General features: G+C 40.1%; 1 protein-coding gene across 1 annotated transcript; it reads left to right on the top strand.

Annotated features, from left to right (window-relative positions):
- Positions 1 to 13,498: 13,498 nt before the first annotated feature.
- On the top strand, positions 13,499 to 19,844 carry gpr61 (G protein-coupled receptor 61). Its single transcript, XM_044212220.1, has 2 exons — positions 13,499 to 14,298; positions 16,108 to 19,844. The coding sequence occupies exon 2, from the start codon at positions 16,342 to 16,344 to the stop codon at positions 17,758 to 17,760; it is 1,419 nt and encodes a 472-aa protein (XP_044068155.1). The 5' UTR covers positions 13,499 to 14,298; positions 16,108 to 16,341; the 3' UTR covers positions 17,761 to 19,844.
- The last annotated feature ends 1,853 nt before the right edge of the window (positions 19,845 to 21,697 follow it).

The following is a 21,697-nucleotide window of genomic DNA, read 5'->3' as shown; positions in this document are numbered from 1 at the left end:
ACAAGTACCTCAAAAGTACAGTACTTGAGTAAATGTACATTCCACCTTTGCAATTCTCTATTTTTGCTTGTATGTGTCTGTTTTCCAGACAACTCACTTTTGTGTTTGCTAATGTAACTAAGTGTACACCTCTTCGATTAATAGACACGTCGATGCTCTCTGCTGCTTCTAAATTTAGTCATCATCCTTAAAGCGCTCAGGCACACCTTCTCGATTCCCATCATTAGCTGGTTGACTATTATCAGATACTAGGATGAGGTCATCCCCCCTGAGCTTCGCTTCTTCTCATTACCCCTGAACTCTGGCCTTCACAGTGCCAGCCAAAACAAAATCTGACTGCCCTGATTGCATAAGACACATGCCTCATGCATGAATGCACTGCAGTGACACCAATATGTGTAAGAGGATTTTATTTTTTATAAAGGTTTTAGACTTTACCCTATCCAATCAGCGTTCATTCTTAGCTCTATCCTGCCAGCATGTGGTTTGTTCAATCCCACAATGCACTAATGGGAAGTCAGCCCAAAAAAGCCAATTCAGCAGCAGCTCCAGACAGACAGACCCAGCCCCGTGTTAAGCAGGAACTGGCCTTTGCAGTTGTTATGTAATGGCTGCTGATGCTAATGGGAGTGTATGATGAGGGAGTGAATGAGTCAGTTACTTTGGTGCTGGAGGATGTATCTATTATTCAGGTGTGGGTTCACCCTCAGGTGCTCTCCCATGTGCCCATCTTCCAGCCAAGACCGGACACTCACTCAGCAAGTTCAGAGATACAGCCTGTGGATGAGCATCAGAGGTGAGAGCTCTCTGCAGCAGTGCAGCACTCCTCCAGTGGTGCACAGTTCAGTTTCAAGATGCGGAAATAGTTTTTATAGACAGAAACAAAATCACAAAATTCAGGAGATTTTAAAGTTTAAGATGCCAAATTTACAGAAAATATACTGTTATAGGACTTTTACACAGCAGACATTTTGACTTGTCATAGCAGGAAAAACACAGATGTTAGTAATAACATTAATGATGGCTGCACCGCATCCAAGTGTCCCAGTAAGACATGCCAGTGTGACATGGAATACAGCCATCATTCATTTTATTATTTATACCTGTGCTTTTCCTACTGTGATGTCAAAATGTATCCCAATAAAAATGCCTAAACTGTCTTGAGATCTCTTTATCAAGAGAGACCTACAGTATAAGAACAGAAACAAGCAAACAAACTCAAACACACCTACTTTTAGACTTTACCTGGATCTTAAAACTTATTTGAATGATTGTATTATTTCTCCAGCTGATTCTCAGCTGACCTTTACAAATACTATACATGACTTGGCAGATTAAGAAACTAGACACACACTCCTAAACTTGCCTTTCTTTTCTGTGTCCGGCTATGGAAGAGAGACGACAAATCACAAATCATTCTTGGTTTTTGGAATGTAATGTTGTGTTTTAAATGAACCCGGGATGGCAACCAGATATGTGAAATATAGTTGCCATGAAATACTAACATTATGTATGTTTTTTTTCTGTGTGATTCCATGTGATTTATCCTGTAATGTTTGAATAAACTGTACATATGATTCCTGCATCTTCTGAAAAATAGCAAGAGTGTGGATTGTGCACCGCTTTCTTGTTGTGGTCTTGTCATTCTAAAGGACTATGATGCGGACTAATGTATTTTCATCCCAGTGCCCAGTGGTGGAATGTAACTAAGTACTTCCACTCAGGTACTGTACTTATGTATACCACCCATCAACTACATCAACTTTTTACTCCACTACAAGTGGAGCTGGAGTTACTTGTTACTTCAACTTTTAAAAGATGATGCATTGTTAAAGAAAAACTAACAAACAGTATATTAAGCACTTGACATTAGCTCCATCTTGAACAACCACAACATTGATATACTGCTTATATGTTAATGCATCAATAATAATCCAATAATAAAATATAATTATTAAAAAATACTTTACTTTTCCTTAAATCTGCATTAACTGATTTTTTTTGGGCCACTTGGGGGCAGCAGAAACAAGCTGCAAACACAACAGTGACATAGTATCACCTTTTAAGTTGATATGGTAAATGTGTTAGCAAACTATTGCCTATTTACACATCCAGCAGTTACAGAGCAACATTATCAATCTTTTGGAGTCGTGTTTCTGACCACTGGATGAATGTCCAGTCCAATGAATGATGTCCAATATTCACTCTCCTTTTAGCTCTATTTTTGTCTCCACCAACTTCTGAGGGAGATATCTGGCTCTTTAGCTGCCAAATGCTCCACTTCACCAGCTAGTCGCTAACGTTGTCTATTTGCTATTTGGTGCTGGGCAGGTAGTGTGCAGTGGGTTTTTAGAGCTTTATTGTCGAAAACAGATGCCTGCTGTGTATGTTAGCGATGCTGATGAGAGCCGTGAGAGTGAACCAAAACAGTAGTTGTGGGCCACAAAAACAAAACAATAAGTTTAAAAAATGCTGCACGTCTCCATAGAGCTGAGGGGAACTGCAGAAGGTTTGATAATTCTCTGTGGGTTTGCCAAAACAAGAAACACCTTTCACAGTACATGTCGTCATTTGATCCATTATTGATGTAAAAATATTGATTAGAGCAGCTATAACTCATGCAGGACTTTTGCTTGAAGCAGAATATTTTTACACTGTGGTATTGCTAATTTTACTTAATAAAAAGATCTGAATACTTCTTTCATCACTGAATGTGCCTTTTGTTCCACTCTTTTTTACTTTTCCCAGTGATTAAATTGAGATTTCTTTGGCCTTCAGTTGCATCGGGTGACTCATTTAGAAAGCTACAATGCTACTGCAACCCTGGTACAATCAGATTTGGTGCCTGACATCCGTGTCACGATAATGGCTATCCAGGGTACAGGGGCGTCCTACACACTGCAACCAAAACAACAACAATCAAGAGAAAAAGCACGGCACTCTGGGGATCACAAGAGGGAGAGCGCTACTGTAAATTAAACAGATTTGTTTTGTGCCTGTGTCAGTCTGTAATAATCTTCTGCTTTGGGAACAGCCTTGTGGCGAGCTTTAAAGGATTTAAAAGGCTCTACTTCTCTTGCTGTTGCCTCTATTAATCACAGCCCTCTGCTCTCTGTTGTGTGTCGATGTTTTCTGGGAAACAGGGGTTTAATGCAGTGTCATTATTACATTTCCATCCTGTTTCTGCTGTCATTGTCACAGAACTGTGTGCTCGCTGACAAGTACAAATAAAACTCTCCCTCTTACTCAAACACACAGTGAAAAAAATCACGATTCTTAAAAGATATAGTTCCCTTGAGCACTTAACTGTCCTCTTTATAACCTCTTTAATGGATTTCTACGTCTGAGTTTATTTTTACATCTGATTCAGCTGTAAACACAGAAAGAAAGACCCATTAGTTTGCTTATGTTGTCATAAATAGAAATCCTGTAGTTTAAAACATTTGTTCTTTTGTCTAAAATGCCTTCCCCCTAATGAACACGCAAATCTACAAAAGCACATTATTTATTTTCCAGTCCCTGAATAATGTATTACAGTGTTATTATTTTGTTATCTATGCCCAGGCTTGAATCACATTTGAAATGCTTTGTGTTTAGCGCCTTATTTTTTATATAGTATAATGCACATGGTGTCCCTGAGAGATATAACTGGCTACTTAGAAACTATCAACAAGCTAGTTTATTTTACAATAAATTATTTAAAAGTTTGAAAAACATTTTAGGATTAATGACTGATCACATATAACAACATCCTTACTATTATACTGTGAATCAAAGCTCAGTCATTATATTTGACAGAGAAGCAATAATGTCACTGATCATGTGCAATAACGGTCAATAGTGCCAGAAGGAAGCAGATGTATTTACACAGGTGGTACTGTTCACTTGTTCAGGGTATATTTGAACTGCAGCCAATTATAGCATGGTTTTCTACTATCAGAAACCATGGAACCAGGAAAAAAAATGATCCTCAATGCTTTTCTTGTCTTTTATAATGATGGTTGGTTGATGGTTCTGAATAATGTGAATAATCTGAACATAATGTGAACAGGCATATTTCCTGAGGAAGAGCATTTGTGGCCAAAACATTATCATGAGTTGGGAACAAGAAAGCAGTGTGCAGGTATTTGTTTCATCTTTTGTGTGGATTGTTGGTGCCTCCTGTTTCCAGTCTTTGTGCTAAGCTAAGCTAACAGGCTGCTGGCTGTAGCCTTATATTTAACAGAGTGGTTTAGGCTAATCTTCTCACCTAACTCTGGGCAAGAAAGCAAATAAGCGTATTTCCCAAACTGAAGCTATTGTTTTTTTTTCTGGGGTATTTGTATTTTGCATTTGGCAGGTAAAAATAAAAGTTTGTCCCTGACTTTGTTTCTGAGTTAATATAGAGCACTGTAAACTTGTGCATGTACTGCTGTGGCAGTAGTCAAAATGTGTCTTAGGTTGTGGAACCACTGTGTCTGAGTAACTGACTAGCTTGAAGGCTGTTTGGCTGATTTCCAGTTACTCACCCTTCTGACTGCTGACAGCTGGCTTGCATTATTAACCGTGCAGCATCTGCCTGAATTTCACAACATCAACACAACCCCTCTTCCTCCTACCCATCCGCCCTACAGGACTCAGCTCTGCCTCTAATGAAGACAGAAGACATGAGCATTATTTCAGTGGAGAGAAAAGACTAAGATGAGGGCTGAGAATTAAAAAAAAATCTACTCTTTTTGCTGCACTGGTGTCTGACTCCAGTCCTCACCTGGTGCTGATGGTTTTCATTTCAGTTGTCTCATAGGAGCTGGTTTATAGAGGAAAGGCCACCAGCAGCACACCACTGATAAAACTGCATTTGGTTTGATTTGACTTAGTGAAAAGCTCACAAACTGTACTAAAGACATGGCAAGTTGTTGCGTACATGTTTCACTTTTGCAGACCTCTGGCATTTGTAATGTTCTCATAAATATGTATGTCATGACTATTTCTGTCACCTAATGTTCATTTGGACAATTAGAGTGAGTAATGCTTTTTCATCAGCTGTCAAACCAGAGAGAATAGGTTGTGCAGTGTGAGCCAGTGTGATATTAACACACAATAACTTTTTTATTTCGCTAATCACTCTGTGGCCTTTTTAAAACTGACTAATGTCATTTAACAGCCTTGCATGAAAAGATATTACCATATAAAATAAAATTTTAACATGTAATTTAGCCTTATTAGTCACAGTGTTTGTGAGTAATGAGTCACTGAGAGTGAAATAGTGTAACTCCAGTTGTTGCCAAGGCAGTCTCACAGATGTATGCAAGAAAGGACAGATCACCGCAGTAGAAACGTTTTAAAATATTTTTCTCCCAACTTTCAGAAATGTTAGATTTTACAATCAACATCAATTCTGAGTTAATTCATTTGCTGAAATTCTTTTTGTCTCAATCTTGGGAACCTCAAGCTCAAAGAAATGATTCACAGAAATGGAAATGGAAACATTTAGTTTCAGCCATGCTAGCAGCGTTGTTCCAGGGATGGCAATCTCATTTGGTCTGGTGGTCCACCACTTTGGTCAAGACTGAAATATCTCAACAACTATTGGATGGATTGTCATAAAAATTTTACATTGGGAACATTGCTGTTCCCCTCAGGATGATTTGCAATCACTTTGGTGATCCCTTCACATTTCATCTAGCATAATCATCAAAATCATGGGAATTTAAATTTGAGTTAATTTTGAGAATTTGAGAGTTTTTTTTGTCATTATTTTGTTGCCGTATTCCATTACATTTGTAAAGCACTTTGTAATCACTGATTTTGATAAGTTCTATGTACTTTATTATTATTATTATCAGCCTCTGCTGTGCTTTGTTTTGTTTTGTTTTTGCTAATTAAAAGCTAATGCTAGTGTGCTAACATGATGGCAAACATGGTAAACATTATACCTGCCAAACATTTTGAAGCACAGCTGTGCCTAAGTACAGCCTCACAGAGCTGCTGGCTGTAAACGCATTGTAGCTAATATTATAATAATCCTATGTATTTCATCTAATTAGACCATTATATTCATTTTTCTCAGGAATTTGCTTTATTTGATTATGTTCCTCTAGTGAAATATACTTCTGACATTTTTTTATACATGACATTAAATGCATTGGCCCATAGAAGGGAGCAAACCCTGCAGTTCAGGCTAACAGCTGGAGGTGCAACACACTCACACATATCCTGTTCAGTTCACTGCAACATATATCCGATCCACTCTTTACAACAGAGGGGTCTATTTAAGATGTCGATGCTTTGCCTGCTCTTTTGCTCTGCTGTAATGCTGCTGACTGAACATTTCCAAACACTGCTGTAACACTGCTGCTGCTGCTGCTCCGATAAGCTGTAGACTCAATCTCTGAAGGCTGAGTCTTGATGTTTGCCTGCGGGGAGAGACAAGGTCAGAGTCCACATGCAAACATCAACTCTGTACATATTCAGTATTCACATAATAAATTGTTCCAAGAATTGGCACACTGAAATGGATTTAATCTTTTTGTTTGACAACCACTGTTTTAAATAACTTCCATGCCATTATTTACAGTACGAACAAATGATAAAATAATCTAATAAAAATCAAGAGACAAGAATGAGCTCATTTGTTATGTAACTACACATTTTCTCTGAAGAGAGAAAGAGAGAGAATAATCCTCTTATGAAAAACAAAAAGTTAGAGATTACACCCACTCCCATAATATCAAAATGGATAAACCAGTAACTGAAAGGTGGGCTAAGTGAAGATAACTGTGCTGTCATTTAGGACAGATGCTCACTGAGAAGAAATGCACTTCTGTCAAAAGGCTCTGAGTGCTCATACTTATAATGGATATCGATGTTACATCTAATACTGCTGAGTTGATGCTTCCTGATGTGAGCAAGGAAGGGAAAGAGGGGTCCAGAATATAAATGCGTGCATTTATCAGCAGAGAAGAAACTTGTGATGTATGATGGGTAACCCACAGAGGGGAGGGAGTCTGATGGCCTCGGCCTTGGTTCTGCTCGATGATACAGTCATTAATCAACTGACTGACTGCACTGATTGTTTTCTATGAAAATTACACTGTGGCTGTGGGACATCCTTTGATTTTGCTGTTGCAAACTGCAAAATGCAAGTGTTGCTCTCACAAGAGGTTGTTACAGAAAAACCAACATCCAAATACAGAACATTTATTACTGTACAGAGTATTAACATTACAATTATATATTAAAGTTAATGTGCTGCTCAGGACTGAGACAGAGAAGAATGTGATGCACCGTGCATTATCTTTAAAGGCATAGGTCAACATTTTAGGGAAATACGATTGTTCACTTTCATGCAGAGAGCTGAGAGTTTGCTGAGAAGACTGATAGCTGATTAGAGAGAGACAATTAGCTTAGCTTAGCATAAATACTAGAAACAGGGGGAAACAGCTAGCCTCGCTCTGCCTAAAAGTAACAAAATCCACCTAACAGCACTTCTAAACCTTGCAAAACTACAGCTTGACGTTTTTACACTTCCACTTTCACTTTCCTGTCCTTATGCTAAGCTAAGCTAACCAGCTGCTGTCTGTAGATTCATATTTATTGTACAGATATGAGCGTTGTATTAATCTTTTTATCTAACTCTCAGCAAGAAAGTAAATAAGCATATTTCCCAAAATGTCAGACTATTCCTTCATACGTGACACAATTTTTATGATTTCTAAACACCCTGATGAAGACTTGCTTTTAAATCAAAACATACCAGTTGCTGGCCTTGTTTCAATAAAGACGTTTTAACTTGTTTATAGATTCAGAGTGCCTGAGATCATTTTTTCTGCTTTCCAAACATGAAGCTTTGAATGTTTATAACACAACTCAAATGCTTTAATGTCACCACACTGTTCATGTTTCAGGATTTTGTTTTATAATGTACTAAAAAAAATGTGGGGGATTTCTTTTGAAAATAAATGTAGGTGGGTTTAAAAGGCATTTATTTGACAGCTTAGTCCTTACAGAGAGAAAAATCATTGTTATTTTGTTCACCCCATGGACAAAATAACAAAAAAAAAACACTTTATGTAATACAATCCAACACTTTAGGGAGTCAAAAATCACTGTAGAGAAGAATCCCACCTCTCTGATATAGTTTTAACAAAAACAAAGGGAATATTTGTGCCAGGTCTGATGTATTGGATTGAATTACACTGTACAGATGTTCATGTCATTGTGTCCCCCTCCTCTGTTTTTGGTCCACCAGGTCCATTTTTGTCGTTCTGAGCTGTTTGACCTTCATCTGAAGGTCGTGTCTTGCTGCAGTGTAAAGCAGCAAAGCCCCAGTGGGCCATTTGTGACTCAACCAAGGACATCTCACCTCACTGCACCACCAGATGTTACAAATGCAACTGAATGTTGTTATTCATGGATGCTGTCACCTCCGGAAAGTCAGAGTCCCAAAATGTTTTAGGAGGGACAAAGAGTTTTACTTTTAGTTGTACGCTGATTTCAGATTGCAAATCTGTGTTTTTACGTATTTTTACAAGCTTTAAGACACTTTAAAAGAGAAATCAACAAATGAATCAGTTGAATTATATTAAATTACTCACAGTAAGTGAATAAAGAACAGTAACTCGAAGGGGAGTCATGATGTTCTCACAATAAAAAGTGTGACACTGAAAAGAGTCATCGAGCATCTGTGGGCTTGTGTTGTTGTGGTAGTTTAGCTGTTGTCACTTCCTGGTTTATTTTGGTGGTATTCTTCTTCCCTTGTGTGTCTTGTGTTTTTACTTCCTGTCTGTGTTTTCCCTCCAGTTTTGATTGTTGGTCCTCCCTTGATTGTTGGCACCTGTGTCTCGTTGTCTCACCTCCCCTAGGGTATTTAGTCTTGGTCTTTTGTTTGTTCTGTGTTGGATCATTGTTGTACACATAGTGTTGTTCTTGCAGAGCATTGTTTCTGTGAGTTTGTGTTGGATTCTTTGTTCTCCTGTGGACCTTGTTTGGATTTTGCCTGCTCCTTTGTGAACTGTGTTCCATCTTGGACTCACTCCCCTGCTTTCACCTATGCTAGCCGGTACTTATCTGCCTTTTTGTCTGCTCATTACCTGTCTGCTCACCTCTGCCTGTTCTTGCCTGCATTCCATCCCACAATAAACACGGTAGTCATCTGGCTACTTTTCCCTGAGACTGCTTCCTTGTCATCTGCTTTTGGGTCCACATACCTCAGCACCTCCATACAGCACCCCTTATGACAGTTGTATTTTTCCAGTCAGTAGTAAATTAAAAAAAGTAACATTTTGCTTGAATCACAACAAATCTGATCATGCTGAAAAAGAGAAAATACAATGTGGTACAACATATTATATGATAAAAACAAATTATACTGTACAGTCAGCAGCAAGAACTCAGACTCAAATGGCTGTAAGAGGCCATATTATCCTCAGTCTTTTATTTTCATTACAGTCTTGGCTCCTTTTTTGAGCTTCAGCGTTATAACGCGTTCCCAGGCAGACAGTGGCCCAGAGCGCCGACACTCATCAGTGACTCAGTGTGTGCAGAGGACGACAGTGCCAACCTGGAGCCAACAGAGAATGCTAATTGTGTCTGTTTGGACTTCAATGCATGACTCTGGGAAATCAAACAGCACAGACCAGTTACACAGTCACTGGTTAGTGTATTCTCTGGCTGCCTACAGAGTGCAGGTTGTCCCAGGACTCCCAGCAAGCTATTCCAAATTGTACTTAGGATCTTAATTGTTTAAGCCAGCTTTAAAGGAGTAGATTTCAGTCATGTAGTGTATCTATTAAATTAAAATCTTTGCTGTAAAATACATATTTCTTTAATTAAAAATGTGTTATTGGGTAATTAATGTGTCTAAAATGGTCAGGTGTTGTTTCCTCAGTACTGCAGAATGAATCTTTAAAACCAGGCAGGATAAAATATGTTATGATCTACATGCTCTAATAACTCTAAAGGAGTTAATGGAGCACGTAGATCAACATTATCAACTCTTTCTCTCCATTGCTGCAGAAACAGACTGTAAGCGACTACCCTAAGAAAATCTATTTTGGGTCGCTGATCTTTTCCAAAGTCCTTGCAGCTGCACTTATCTGAATACAATTTAGCATAAATTGATTAGCAGCATAGCTGAAATATGTGAGGATGCACAATGTCGCTCAGAGGGTTTTATCAGCTCATATAGGTGTGCGTGCCCGCTCCTGTCTGGTGAGGTGCATGATGGGGTGTTAGTAATCAGTCTGATGTGACCTTCCAGGTGGAAGTTGTTCTCTGGGGTACTGTGGGAGGATCAAATTGGATCAAAGCTGATTTAACTCTGGCTACCCACATGATTTATAGATGTATTGACTACTAGGCATCACAGAGGATGATGTAAAAGTCTAAATATCGGTATATTAAAAAATAGATAATATATAAAAATGAGTGGCATTATAAATTTTTGCCATTCATTTGCTTTTAAAATAATGTACACACTCACTTGCTGGTATGGTATGAATACACAATGAAGCCCTGAGTGAAACAATTCAACTTTGTATGAAATAATGCAAAAGGATTTTTGTAGATCAAGTTATCCCTGGGGGTTTGACGTCAGCCCAAACATGATCTCTTCTCTCTAGAACAGTGAGTTTGTGTGTCTGCTTGAGTGTGTGCACACTGCTTGACTGCATCCTGCGTCAAACTGCTGAACTGAAATGCACAGATGACAGATAGACTAATGGATCCAAACACATTCTCAGTCCCATACTGCTTTTCTGCCTTTTGCCTCAGACACATTCGTCTTAAGAATTGACAGAATTTGCCTTGACTATTGATTAACTAATTTTTAGTGTTCTACACCTTTTGCCTGCAGTGTGTGCACTTGAAAACAAAAACTTCAGTGTGAAACATAAATGTAATGGCCATGGTGATGACACAGCTGTGCAAAATAAAGTACTGCCCTGGGAGCGTGAATCAGTGGGCTTTTTAAGTATTGATGTGCCGGATAAAAAGGATATTCTCTAGGATTGTTGAAGTTGCTTGTAAAATGTGAGAGCTCCCTCTACTGATGACATCTGAGATCACAATGGAAAACAATAGTCGATTAGCAGCTGTAATTAATGAATCAGCACACCTGCATCCAGCTAAATAGGGAAAAAGGAAACAGAATAAACACCGAACCAACATGGTTGCAAAACACACGCTACTCCTAATGGTTGGTAATGCAAGAAGAGTGTACAAGAGTGTGTGTAATTGTGCCCTGAGGTTGATGCACTTTTCTTATCTGCTGTGGGTGGACTGGAGGGGTGGAGGTGGTGCAGGCGGGGGGTTGCCCAGGTAAGCCAGGAGGCTGAAGTTGGGGTTGCCATGGAAACCATTGTATTTTTCTCTCCTGTGATTGGTGCTGCTGGCATGAGAAAGTATCTGCTATTTCTATTATTATTCAACACCTCAGACACGAGCGCAGTCACAGGACATACACACACACAACACATAAAACTTGAAGAGCGGAGCATTAACAAACACAAACAAAGACTCTTCTATACTCCATTTCCACCTTCAAAACGCCTCAGTAGTATTGCTATCTTCACATCTTATTTTATTATACATAAAAACTCTCAGTGCATTATTTATCATTTTGTGTTGCTTTAATACAGTTTACTCCCAAAACACATTTCAGGGGAAAATTAATATCGGATCCTGTCTTTTTCCTACAGATCACACGAGCGACCGCAACCTCATCAAACTGTACCTGCTACAAAATCCACACAAAAACAGTAGCGTGCAAGACAGAGCAGGTTCATGTCAGGTAACCTTAGTACTTGGATCAATAAATGAACATGTGTTCAATTTACCAATTGATTTATCAGTAAAAAGAAGCAATGACTCATGAACTAATCACTTCCACTGATGAATGAATTCCTCAGGAAACACACTGCATGAAAGAAATATGTCACATGTGTGGGACAGTCCATTCATGCAAATCCTGAGGGAGGAATAAGCAATTTTCAGAGCATTAGTTGAGACAAGAAAACCTAAAAATAAAACCCATACACTGTACATTTGATAACAAAGGGAATATACACAGTAAAATACAGTAACATAAAAAAACGAGTAGAGTTGACAGATACAACAGCCACCTCCATACATCAAAAGGTTACTTCTTGTGTCCAAAGCATACTGTTATTAAATCACCTCATTTGGCACTATTACTTAAAGTATGATTCACAGAGAAAAAACATAGGATATGAGCCAGAGGCAGCAACAGTGGGCCAATCTTTTTACAAGTGTTTAATCCCAAAATAAGATACTCAAGCTAAAATTACATAATTTAAAGACAAAACACAAACTTACTCTCATGATATTCATAAAGTTCAACTGTTAAAAACTCCCAAACTACCTCATATCTCTCTCTTATTCAAATGGTAGGGGTGGGATCAATCCAAACATTACTTAACCTTAGATCTTTTTGTCTGATATTACTTTTGATGCCAAATAGGTTGTGTATTGTAAGAAGAGTAGGCGTAACAAGCTGTATAGCCTTAGCCTACACCTTTCTGTAGAAAAGCTTCTATCTTGAGTTATGGAGTTGTTGTGTTTTCTACTGTGTTATTTTGTTGGAAGTATTTGCATATTTTCTTCTCTTTTTTGCAAAATTGTTTGTGTAATTATAGATTGAAAAACATGTCAAATTTCAAGATACCCCATATGTAAACATGCATGGATTGAAGTATTATGCACCTTTCAAGTGAAGTGAATTGAAAACAGCTCTCAAGCTTGATTCTTTCAGTCCCATTGAGGATTTTAAAGCTTTATAATCTGATGGTTTTATTGCTCTTGTCAAGGGCTCCAACGAACACTTATTTCTGTTAATAATTAATATGTCAATTATTTATTGTCTATGAAAGAACCAAATTCTTTAATACCAAAGTAACATTCAGTCTTGTTTTGTCCACTAACAGTCCAAAACACAAAGAAATTGTATGCAAAATCATATAAAACACAAACATTTGCTACTTTTGCTTGATTTAACAAGTGTAACGATTCTGATAAATTTTCGGTCAATCAACTAATTGATTAATCGACTAATTGTTTCAGCTCTCTTGTCTTTGTTTTTATTCTTTTCTGCAGGATGTCTGACATTACATTTGTTTTTTTATTGTATGCTGGTTGTCTGACTGTAAATGTTTTTAGTTCTCAGGTCTGATCTGAACGAGTCTCCCTGATTAAATAATAACAAACTGACTATTTTAAATATTTTAAAAATGTCCCCTAATGGAGTTAAGACATTGAAGGGTTCCACATCTGAAATCCACTGGATCCTACATCTCACACTCCAGTGGTAAACTCATTCCCCAGGGCAGGAAAATAGTTCAGGAAGGGTAATATGTATGTTGTGTGTGGGCAGGGCTTTTGTAAATGTTAATCTCAGCTCATTAACATTAACCACTGGGATTCTTTTCCTCTCTGCGAATCAATAATCCAGCCTCGTGAGAGGACTTTTGCCGGATTGTGCACTGAGGGAGATCTTGGCGGGCTGAGCATAAGGAGACAGAAAATGAGAGAAATTCTGGTCCAGAGGATAAAGGTGATTTTCTCTCCTAATTTTAGCTACTTCTGCACCTGTTAGTGAGACCTGATGTGACCTGCGGTGAGATTAGCTGGGAGGGAGAAAGGCAGAGACCATCCCTCCATGAGGAGCCCAGAGGAAGCAAGGCACTAAGACCCAGTGGAGAGCAGGGAGGCTGGGTGCTGCCCTCCCACCCTCCGCCTGTCTGTCTGCTCTGCACAGCTCTGCAGTTGCCCTGGGCACGTGCGGGAGCCTGTACATGTGTACATGAAAGTGTGTGAGGTGGAAGAGTGTGTGTGTGTGTGTGTGTGTGTGTGTGTCCACTCTTTGTCCACCACAGGCTGGAAGACAGGAGCCATCTCTTCATTTTTAGTTTTTGTTCCATCTCCCTTCTGCTCCAGCTCTGCCTCTCCCACCTGGATCGAAGACCTGGCTAAAGGGGAATTGAGAGCAGGGGTGTGTGTGTGTGTGTGGGTGTGGGTGTGTGGTGTGTGTGTGTGTGTGTGTTTGAAGAGATAGGGAGGGGGGCGGTCAGCTTGGTTGGGTGGGAGGTGATAACAAGATGAAAGGGGCCAGGTGAGGAGGAGACACAGGAGCGACCCTCTCCTCTCTCCCCCTCCCTTCTCCTCTCTCTCTCTGTCTCTGTGTGTGACGTGGTGTGTGTGGTGTGTGTTTGCTGTGTGTGTGGGAGAGAGAGTGAAACAGGTCGGCTCTCCTTCAGTAGACTGTGAACCTGCACAGGAGGAAGCAGACCTCTCCAGACTGAGGTATGTCACCAACTTATCATCAACACACATGTCCACACATACCTGCCCTGTTAGCAGAGTTTTTGGGGAGATGTGTGTGTTTTTTTGGGGTGGAAGTTAGGATGCTGGAAAGGTGGGGCATGGGTAAAATCTGACTCAAGCGAGTGATACTAGCACCAGTGTTTTCTTTCATCATATCACACATCACATTATCTTTGTGTATGCATGTAAAAGGACAAGATTTCTGGATAGAGATACCTCATTTCATGTATGTTAATTTAAACTCCTTGCTGTTACTTGCATGTTGCTGCTGAGGAGTGAAAGTGTTTTGCAATGAAAGGGACACTTGAACAACAGACTAGTTTTCTCCTCGCTGTAAACATCATGTCACGTGCATATTATAGGGTCATATGGTCATCCAGTTGGCAGCTGGAGAGATTCTGCAGCAACCTTATATTCTAGCTTTGTGTGAATTTGTTTGGAGCTTCTGAGGCAGAGTTTGACTATAAACTGTACTACTCGCATTGATTTGATTACATTAAATGGGTGGCTGTACTGCATATGAGTCCTTATTCTTCCCTTTTATTGTCTGAGTAGTTTTGTGTATGTGGTTTTGACTCGATGAAACTGACAACTTTAAAACTGCTTACAGGCACATTTTTAATGGGATTTGTGTAATAAAAAGCTCTTTGAGGGACATTTCACTTCAGGGAGTTGTGGTGATAATGTGTGTCCTTTGGAGCAAGAATTTCAATTTTGGTGGTCCTTGGAGCACCAAAGTGACCCCAGACACCAGAGAGCAATAAAACAATCACTGATGATTAGACTAAGAATCTCCTGAGGGCTATTCCACAGTTGTTGCTACATCATAGCTGGGAAGTTGTTTATTGGTTATTTTATTAGGCTGAAGGTGACTGTGACCCTTTGACCAATTCGGCAAAGGCCACCTACTTATGCCTGCGTCTGTCAGGTGATTGTTGTGCTTGATGTGCGTACGTGGGCAGGAAAGGAACAGGCGCCTTGCCTTCAGACAGCACGGAGCTCTGTAATGCTGAGTTTTGCAGTTTATTTATTCACTCATCCAATTTGGTTCTTGACTCTGTTAAGGGGGACATATGGTCCACTCTGCACTTTTAGCTTCTCCCAGGGGCACCGGCTGCCCTGAAAACACACATCTGAGGATGCAGATGTCAAATGTGTAGTAAATTACAACCCTGACTACAAGTGAGTGCAGACTGCATCAAGTCTGACAGCTTTACAGCTATAGCACAAGAGTAATGTTGTGTACACTTCAGATAAGGATCACAGCAATAGAAACAATGTCATGTTTTACAAAGGACTGCATTTAGAGCCATTTTCTGCATTTTGATATAAGTGACAAATATCAGATTGCTTGCAGATTGCTCCCTGTCTGCTTTGATTTGTCTTTTAATGAGTGGATAGACTAAAAACAAGAGGATTATAGTGTTGGTATTTGCATTAACAGTAGATTAGACTGATGGTTTTAGAGATTTTCTCTCCAACATTTGCAGAATGCATTTCTAGACTGAGCAAAAATGATTAAGATGGTTTTTGGGATGAAAAATCTATCAAGTTGTCATATTTCCAGACTACAACCTGCTACCCTATATTTCATCAAGGTCTAGGTCCTTAAAACTATATCATCTTCAATGTAGTTTTTCATCATTTAGTGACCTACATATGTTATACATCTTCAAACTAGTATTAGAAAAGTATTATTATTAGTCATTATTACAAGCATGTTGTGAAAACTAAAACAAAACCTTCACTTGTGCCTACTTTTAAACAAGACTATCTCTTTTGTTTCAGATCTTTCCAACTGAAGGTCAGATTGGAGAAAAAAATTACAAGGAATTGAGTGAAACCTCCTGTGCTTGTCTCCTGAGCTCCAGGCTAAAGTCTACCGGGGTCAGGGTCTGTACAGCCCCAGCTGCCATGACAGACACCACTGCCTGAGCTTCTCAGTGACACCCTATCACAGGGGAGGATGGGTGATGGGCCTGTGAAATTCAGCGGACTCTCTCCTCCTTATCCCATCCTCTCATGGAGCATCCTGTCACACCGAGCCCCTCCTGGAACACTCCTCTTTCCGGCCTCCCCACATTTCCAGTCTCACTGCACCCTAATATCTCTAACGTGACCCCGCCCATCACAAGCATCCAAGGTGGGGTAGATCTGAACCAGTCCTTGGCACTGTGTGCTATGCTCATCATGGATGTGCTGGCAGTGGTGGGGAACTTGGCCGTGATGATTGTCATCACCAAAACGCCGCACCTGCGCAAGTTTGCCTTCGTGTTCCACCTCTGTCTGGTAGACCTGCTGGCAGCACTGGTGTTGATGCCTCTGGGGATGCTGTCAGACCGAATCCTGGTGAACGAGGCGCTGTGTCGGAGCTACCTCTGCTTGAGCGTGTGTCTAGTGAGCGCTGCCATCCTCACCATATGTGCCATTAACGTGGAGCGCTACTACTACATCGTCCACCCCATGCGTCATGAGGTGAAGATGACAGTGGGGGTGGTGGTGATGGTACTAGTGGGAATCTGGATTAAAGCCATTGCCATGTCAGTACTGCCTCTCCTGGGATGGCTGCTCCAGGCGAACAAGGGTCTGGGGACTCCTTCAGTCCTCATCCATGGTCAGAGACACTGCTCCCTCCATTGGACGGGAGGCAGGACCATGCGGCTGCTTTTCATGGTCTTCTTTACATTAATCTATTTTCTGTGCCCCATGCTGATCATTCTGGTGGTCTACTGCAACATGTTCAAGGTGGTGCGAGTAGCAGCCATGCAGCACGGCCCCCTTACCACTTGGATGGACACGCCGCGACCACGGTCCGAGTCCATCAGCAGCCACTCCACCGTGGCAGCCAGCCTCGGGGGAACTGGCGCCCGCACCACCCCTCAGAGGACCTTCAGCGGCGGGAAGGCCGTGGTGGTCTTGGTGGCAGTGGGAGGCCAGTTCCTCTGCTGCTGGCTACCATATTTCTCCTTCCATCTCTACTCGGCTGTGGTGTCTACCTCTCCCACCTCGCTGGCTCAGCTGGAGGACGTGGTTACATGGATTGGCTATTTCTGCTTCACCTCCAACCCCTTCTTCTATGGCTGCCTGAACCGGCAAATTCGCGAGGAGCTGGGCCGCCACCTGGCTTGCCTCTTCAAGCGGGCTGGGCCCAGTGAAGGGGAGCAGCTGCCTAGCCGCGAGGCCTCTATTGAGGAGAACTTTTTGCAGTTCCTTCAGGGCACTGGATGCAATCTGGAGCCCTGCAACTCTCACAGCAGAGCAAGCCCAGAGGAGCCAGAGACTGAGGTCCTTCAGGAATCAGCTGTTCAGCAGAACACGCCAGCTGACTTCCACATCCCAGGGCAGATCCTTGAGGAAACCTCAGAGTTCATACAACGGCAACAGCTGAACAATGAGCTACATTTATCAGAGAACTGCTGCAAAACTGTACCAGAGCTGTAGCTGCCTCTCATGTACTGTCTCTTTTGCCATCTATAATCCAATAAATATACTTAGTTTTATTCATATTTTCTAAAATGTGTTGAATTAATACATCTCTTGTTCATGCTACAACAGTGCTTTTAAGCTAAAAATCCAGTGAACTGCAAAACAAGGTATCTTCTTTGAAGAATTTAAGTTATGTAGCTCAAAGAAAGAAAAATGACGCTGCCGCATTACATGTTTTAAGAGCCATACAGTGTCAGGCTGTTTTCTGTGTGATGTTAGCAGATGGACACTAAACCCTTGTTGTGTTAATCATGGGTCAGTGGAGTGACAAACATCACATAAACATAATGGAGTGTTGAAACTCTGGGAGAGCAAAACTTCAGGGGGAACACAGTTTTCACAGTTTATGGAAAACTATGAGAGCCATTAAAAGAAAATTTTAAATGAAGACAGTAAAGTGTTAAGACAAATGCTCAGCGAAGTTTTTGTTTTGATAAGCATTCCTTTAAAGATTCAGTCATCAGTCATTCATTGCTCATTGAAAGGTCCATCAGACATTAGAATATAATGTTTATATTAATTTAACTAATGATGTAACCATAAAAACTAGTTCATCTCCAACAAAGTGTTATTTTGTAGAACTTTCTGTTGGTAGAAAATGAGGAAGTGGTAAAAGTAAAGGTCAGTTATTGAAGCTGTCCATACCAGTTTGTTTAGCGAGTAAAGGATCTTTTTTCATCAAAGTGTATTTATTCCACTTGCACATCTCCTCATACAACCAAGGAATTATGCAAAAAAATGTGTTCTTTTCGCAGTACAAAGGAGTGAATATTCAGAGCCATTTAAAACAAAAATGCCTTTCTGTTTGAAATATTCGTTGTCTTGGAAAGGATCATTTCACAGCTGGTGCTGCTGGCTGTATTTATAATAAACAGGCTGACACACCAGTGTATTTTTAACCATTTTCCAGGAACATTATTATCATGTTTATCTGTTCTTAGTCTTGTGATTATCACCTCTTTACCAAAATCATCTCACATTGGCAGACTCGTGATTCCACCGCCTTCCACTCAAAGAAAAACATTGTGACTGATTTAATTTGCACGACAGTGATGGTGCTAAAGATTAAAGCTTTGTAAAAACGTCGGCTACGTAACATTACGACTGTCAGTTTGTTGAAATAAGGCCTGATGTGGATAGATTCGGATGAAGCGACCAGCCCCCATTACCCCGAGATGTCTGCTATTTACAGGTAAACACAGGAGTGGTGTGAGTGCTCTTGTGTTTGTGCTATAAACAAGCAGACTTGTTGTGGCTACACAGCACACAGGTGAGACAATGCTTACACATGGCAAGCTTTGCCTTTAGCCTCATTTAGCAACAAATGGAAGACAGTGGTGATACTTTCTCTGATCTCAGGTGGAATACAAACAGTTTGCACAAGTCACATGAGAAGTGACAAATGTTCCAAAGAAAATTACAAGGCACAAATCTCTTCCTAAAACTTTTTATACTTGCTCTTTCTTGCTGCCTTCATCTATTTTGGACTGCCTCATACTGGACTGTTGGCATGATCACAAGACACTCAACAAGGCGTACAGGGAAGGGTCATATTTTGCTGGGAGTCACAACAAAAAAGGTCCCTTTGTCAGGGGGAGTCATAATGTTCATAATTTTCTTGTAATATGACTGTGTTGCTGTTTTTCAGATGGAGTCATCGTGTCATCTTGTTTTTAAATATTTCTTGTGTGTCAGAAGATGGTGCAGTTATGTGAAGCCCAAATTTAGTTAGACATAAAGTCAAGTATAATAGTGAGCACAAGACAAAATTACTGCCATAATCCTCAATGTTCTACAATATGTATGCATTTTTTATTTATTTTTACTAGTAATATTAAAACTACAAAATACATTATCATAAGAACTATTAACTAGAACTATTAATTTTCTGTAACAGAATAACATCCTGGGTCCTGGATGAAAACAAAGGGGGACAGAGCTTTTGCCATCAGGGCCCCGAGGCTCTGGAACAACTTGCCCGAAGAAATAAGATTGTCTGAGTCAGTGTCTTTTGAGTCTCTTCTCAAAATGCATTTTTATCCTGATCTTACCTGAGCTGTCTGTTTATTTTATTGGTTTTTATGTATTTTATCATTCACTGTGGTATTTTATTTTTCTCTCTGTGAAGCACTTTGTACTTTATTTTGATAAGTGCTCTATAAATAAAGTTTATTATTATTATTATTATTATTATTATTATTATTATTATTATATAAAGCTACCTTGATTACACCAGCACACAAGAACACGTGTTTAATCTCTTTCGATAGTCTGAGATCTTCCTCATTAAGCATTATCGATCATCTCCTCTTTATGGCACAATGCTGTAATAAACTCAGTGATTTCACACAGATTGGGGTCATTACAAAGCCCCTTATGTTGAGTGTACATCAATCCACCATTCAATCAGCTGGATTTCTGTTATCGTAGCAGCAAAATTACCCCGACCAATGATACCTGATTAAATGCTTTAAGCACATTGTCTGCTACCATCTATTGATTACAGGGACGGAGAAATAAGCTGTTGTGAAGGTGAATGGCAGATAATGTTCCCAGCTTCAGGAATATTCAGTTTTGTTCACTGTAAATCATCGATACAGTCGATATGTTCATTTTCCTCTCTGTATCTTTTTTTTGTTCCTGAGCTGAAAAGACTGTTTGGATTCTTCTTTATTAGGGTTTGTTTTCCCCTTGTTAAGATGTCCCTGTGTATTGGTTACCCATCAGTTGATTAAAGACACAGCAAGAAGATTAACTTGAGTTTCGTGGTTGTTGTCGTAGTTAACAGACATTTTCAGACCAATAACCGCATCCATCGCATGATCAATCCTGTCAATCATCTCTTTCTCTCCTGCCCTCTAGCTGCCTCCTCCTCTCTGCCTTTGTGTGTGTGTGTGTGTGTGTCTGTGGGCATGTATTACTCATGTTGTGGGAACATAAATCTGTTTAAACAGTCACATTGTGGAGACTCGCCTTCTTATTGGGGACAAAATGCAAATCCCCATAACGTAAATCATTACATTTCAGGGTGAAGACTTGGTTTAAGGTTAGGGTTAGGCAAGTAGTGGTTATGGTTAGGGTTAGGGTAAGTCTCCAGGAAATTAATGTAAGTCAATGCAATGTCCTCTGAAGTGATAAAAACACGACTGTGGTGCAGGTAGGGGGGCAGCATTAGTGAAGCACTAAGAACAGGATGAAAGAGGAGTGACATTTGGAGGAAGGCAGGATGCTGAAGCTTGTCAGTGGAGGGATGTTGTGAACTACACTGTCATGCTCGATAACTGAACACCCACCAACACCGATCCGACTCCTTATCACAACTTCAGGTTCTACATAATGTAATTAACACCTCTACTCATGTGCTAAATGCACAAAATATTGGGGACATTCACTCTTTTCAGTGCACTGATGAGGGGAATTTCAAATATAAATCTTAAATCTAGTGATGAAAAAGCAGAAATATATGTGTATAGTTACGGTAATAAAAGGAATACAAGATTATTTATGTGTGGATTGTGCAAATGAATCCCCTTAATCTTTTGTATATTACATATTTCCAGTTTAAATGCACATCTGAATGTTTTTTTGGAGGGAAAATTTAAGTTTTGGCATGTAGTTGCAGTTGTTTTTCACAAGCAAAATCCAAACACAGATTCTACCATCAACCCAGCAGCACCCAATTGGCTCATCCTCTATTTTTTGATAATCCTAATTTTCTTACCCTCTCCTGTGCTGCTCCCCATTGGACAGAGTGACTCATAGCTTTCATGTTGAGCAGCGGAGAGCGCCTCCTGCAGCGCAGAGAAGCAGTTCAAACAGCCTGACCTTTGTGCCCAGTGAAAGTGCTTACGATGCCACCATCATGTCCCTCTACAGGGCCACTGGGTGCACA

This window comes from Siniperca chuatsi, linkage group LG10 (genome assembly GCF_020085105.1).
Source record: "Siniperca chuatsi isolate FFG_IHB_CAS linkage group LG10, ASM2008510v1, whole genome shotgun sequence".
Lineage (NCBI taxonomy): Eukaryota > Metazoa > Chordata > Actinopteri > Centrarchiformes > Sinipercidae > Siniperca > Siniperca chuatsi.
This window is presented reverse-complemented; position numbering and strand designations above follow the sequence as displayed.

Bases quoted from the DNA above. Each gene is read 5' to 3' on its own strand.
- gpr61 (XM_044212220.1), top strand. From the start codon at position 16,342: ATGGAGCATCCTGTCACACCGAGCCCCTCCTGGAACACTCCTCTTTCC.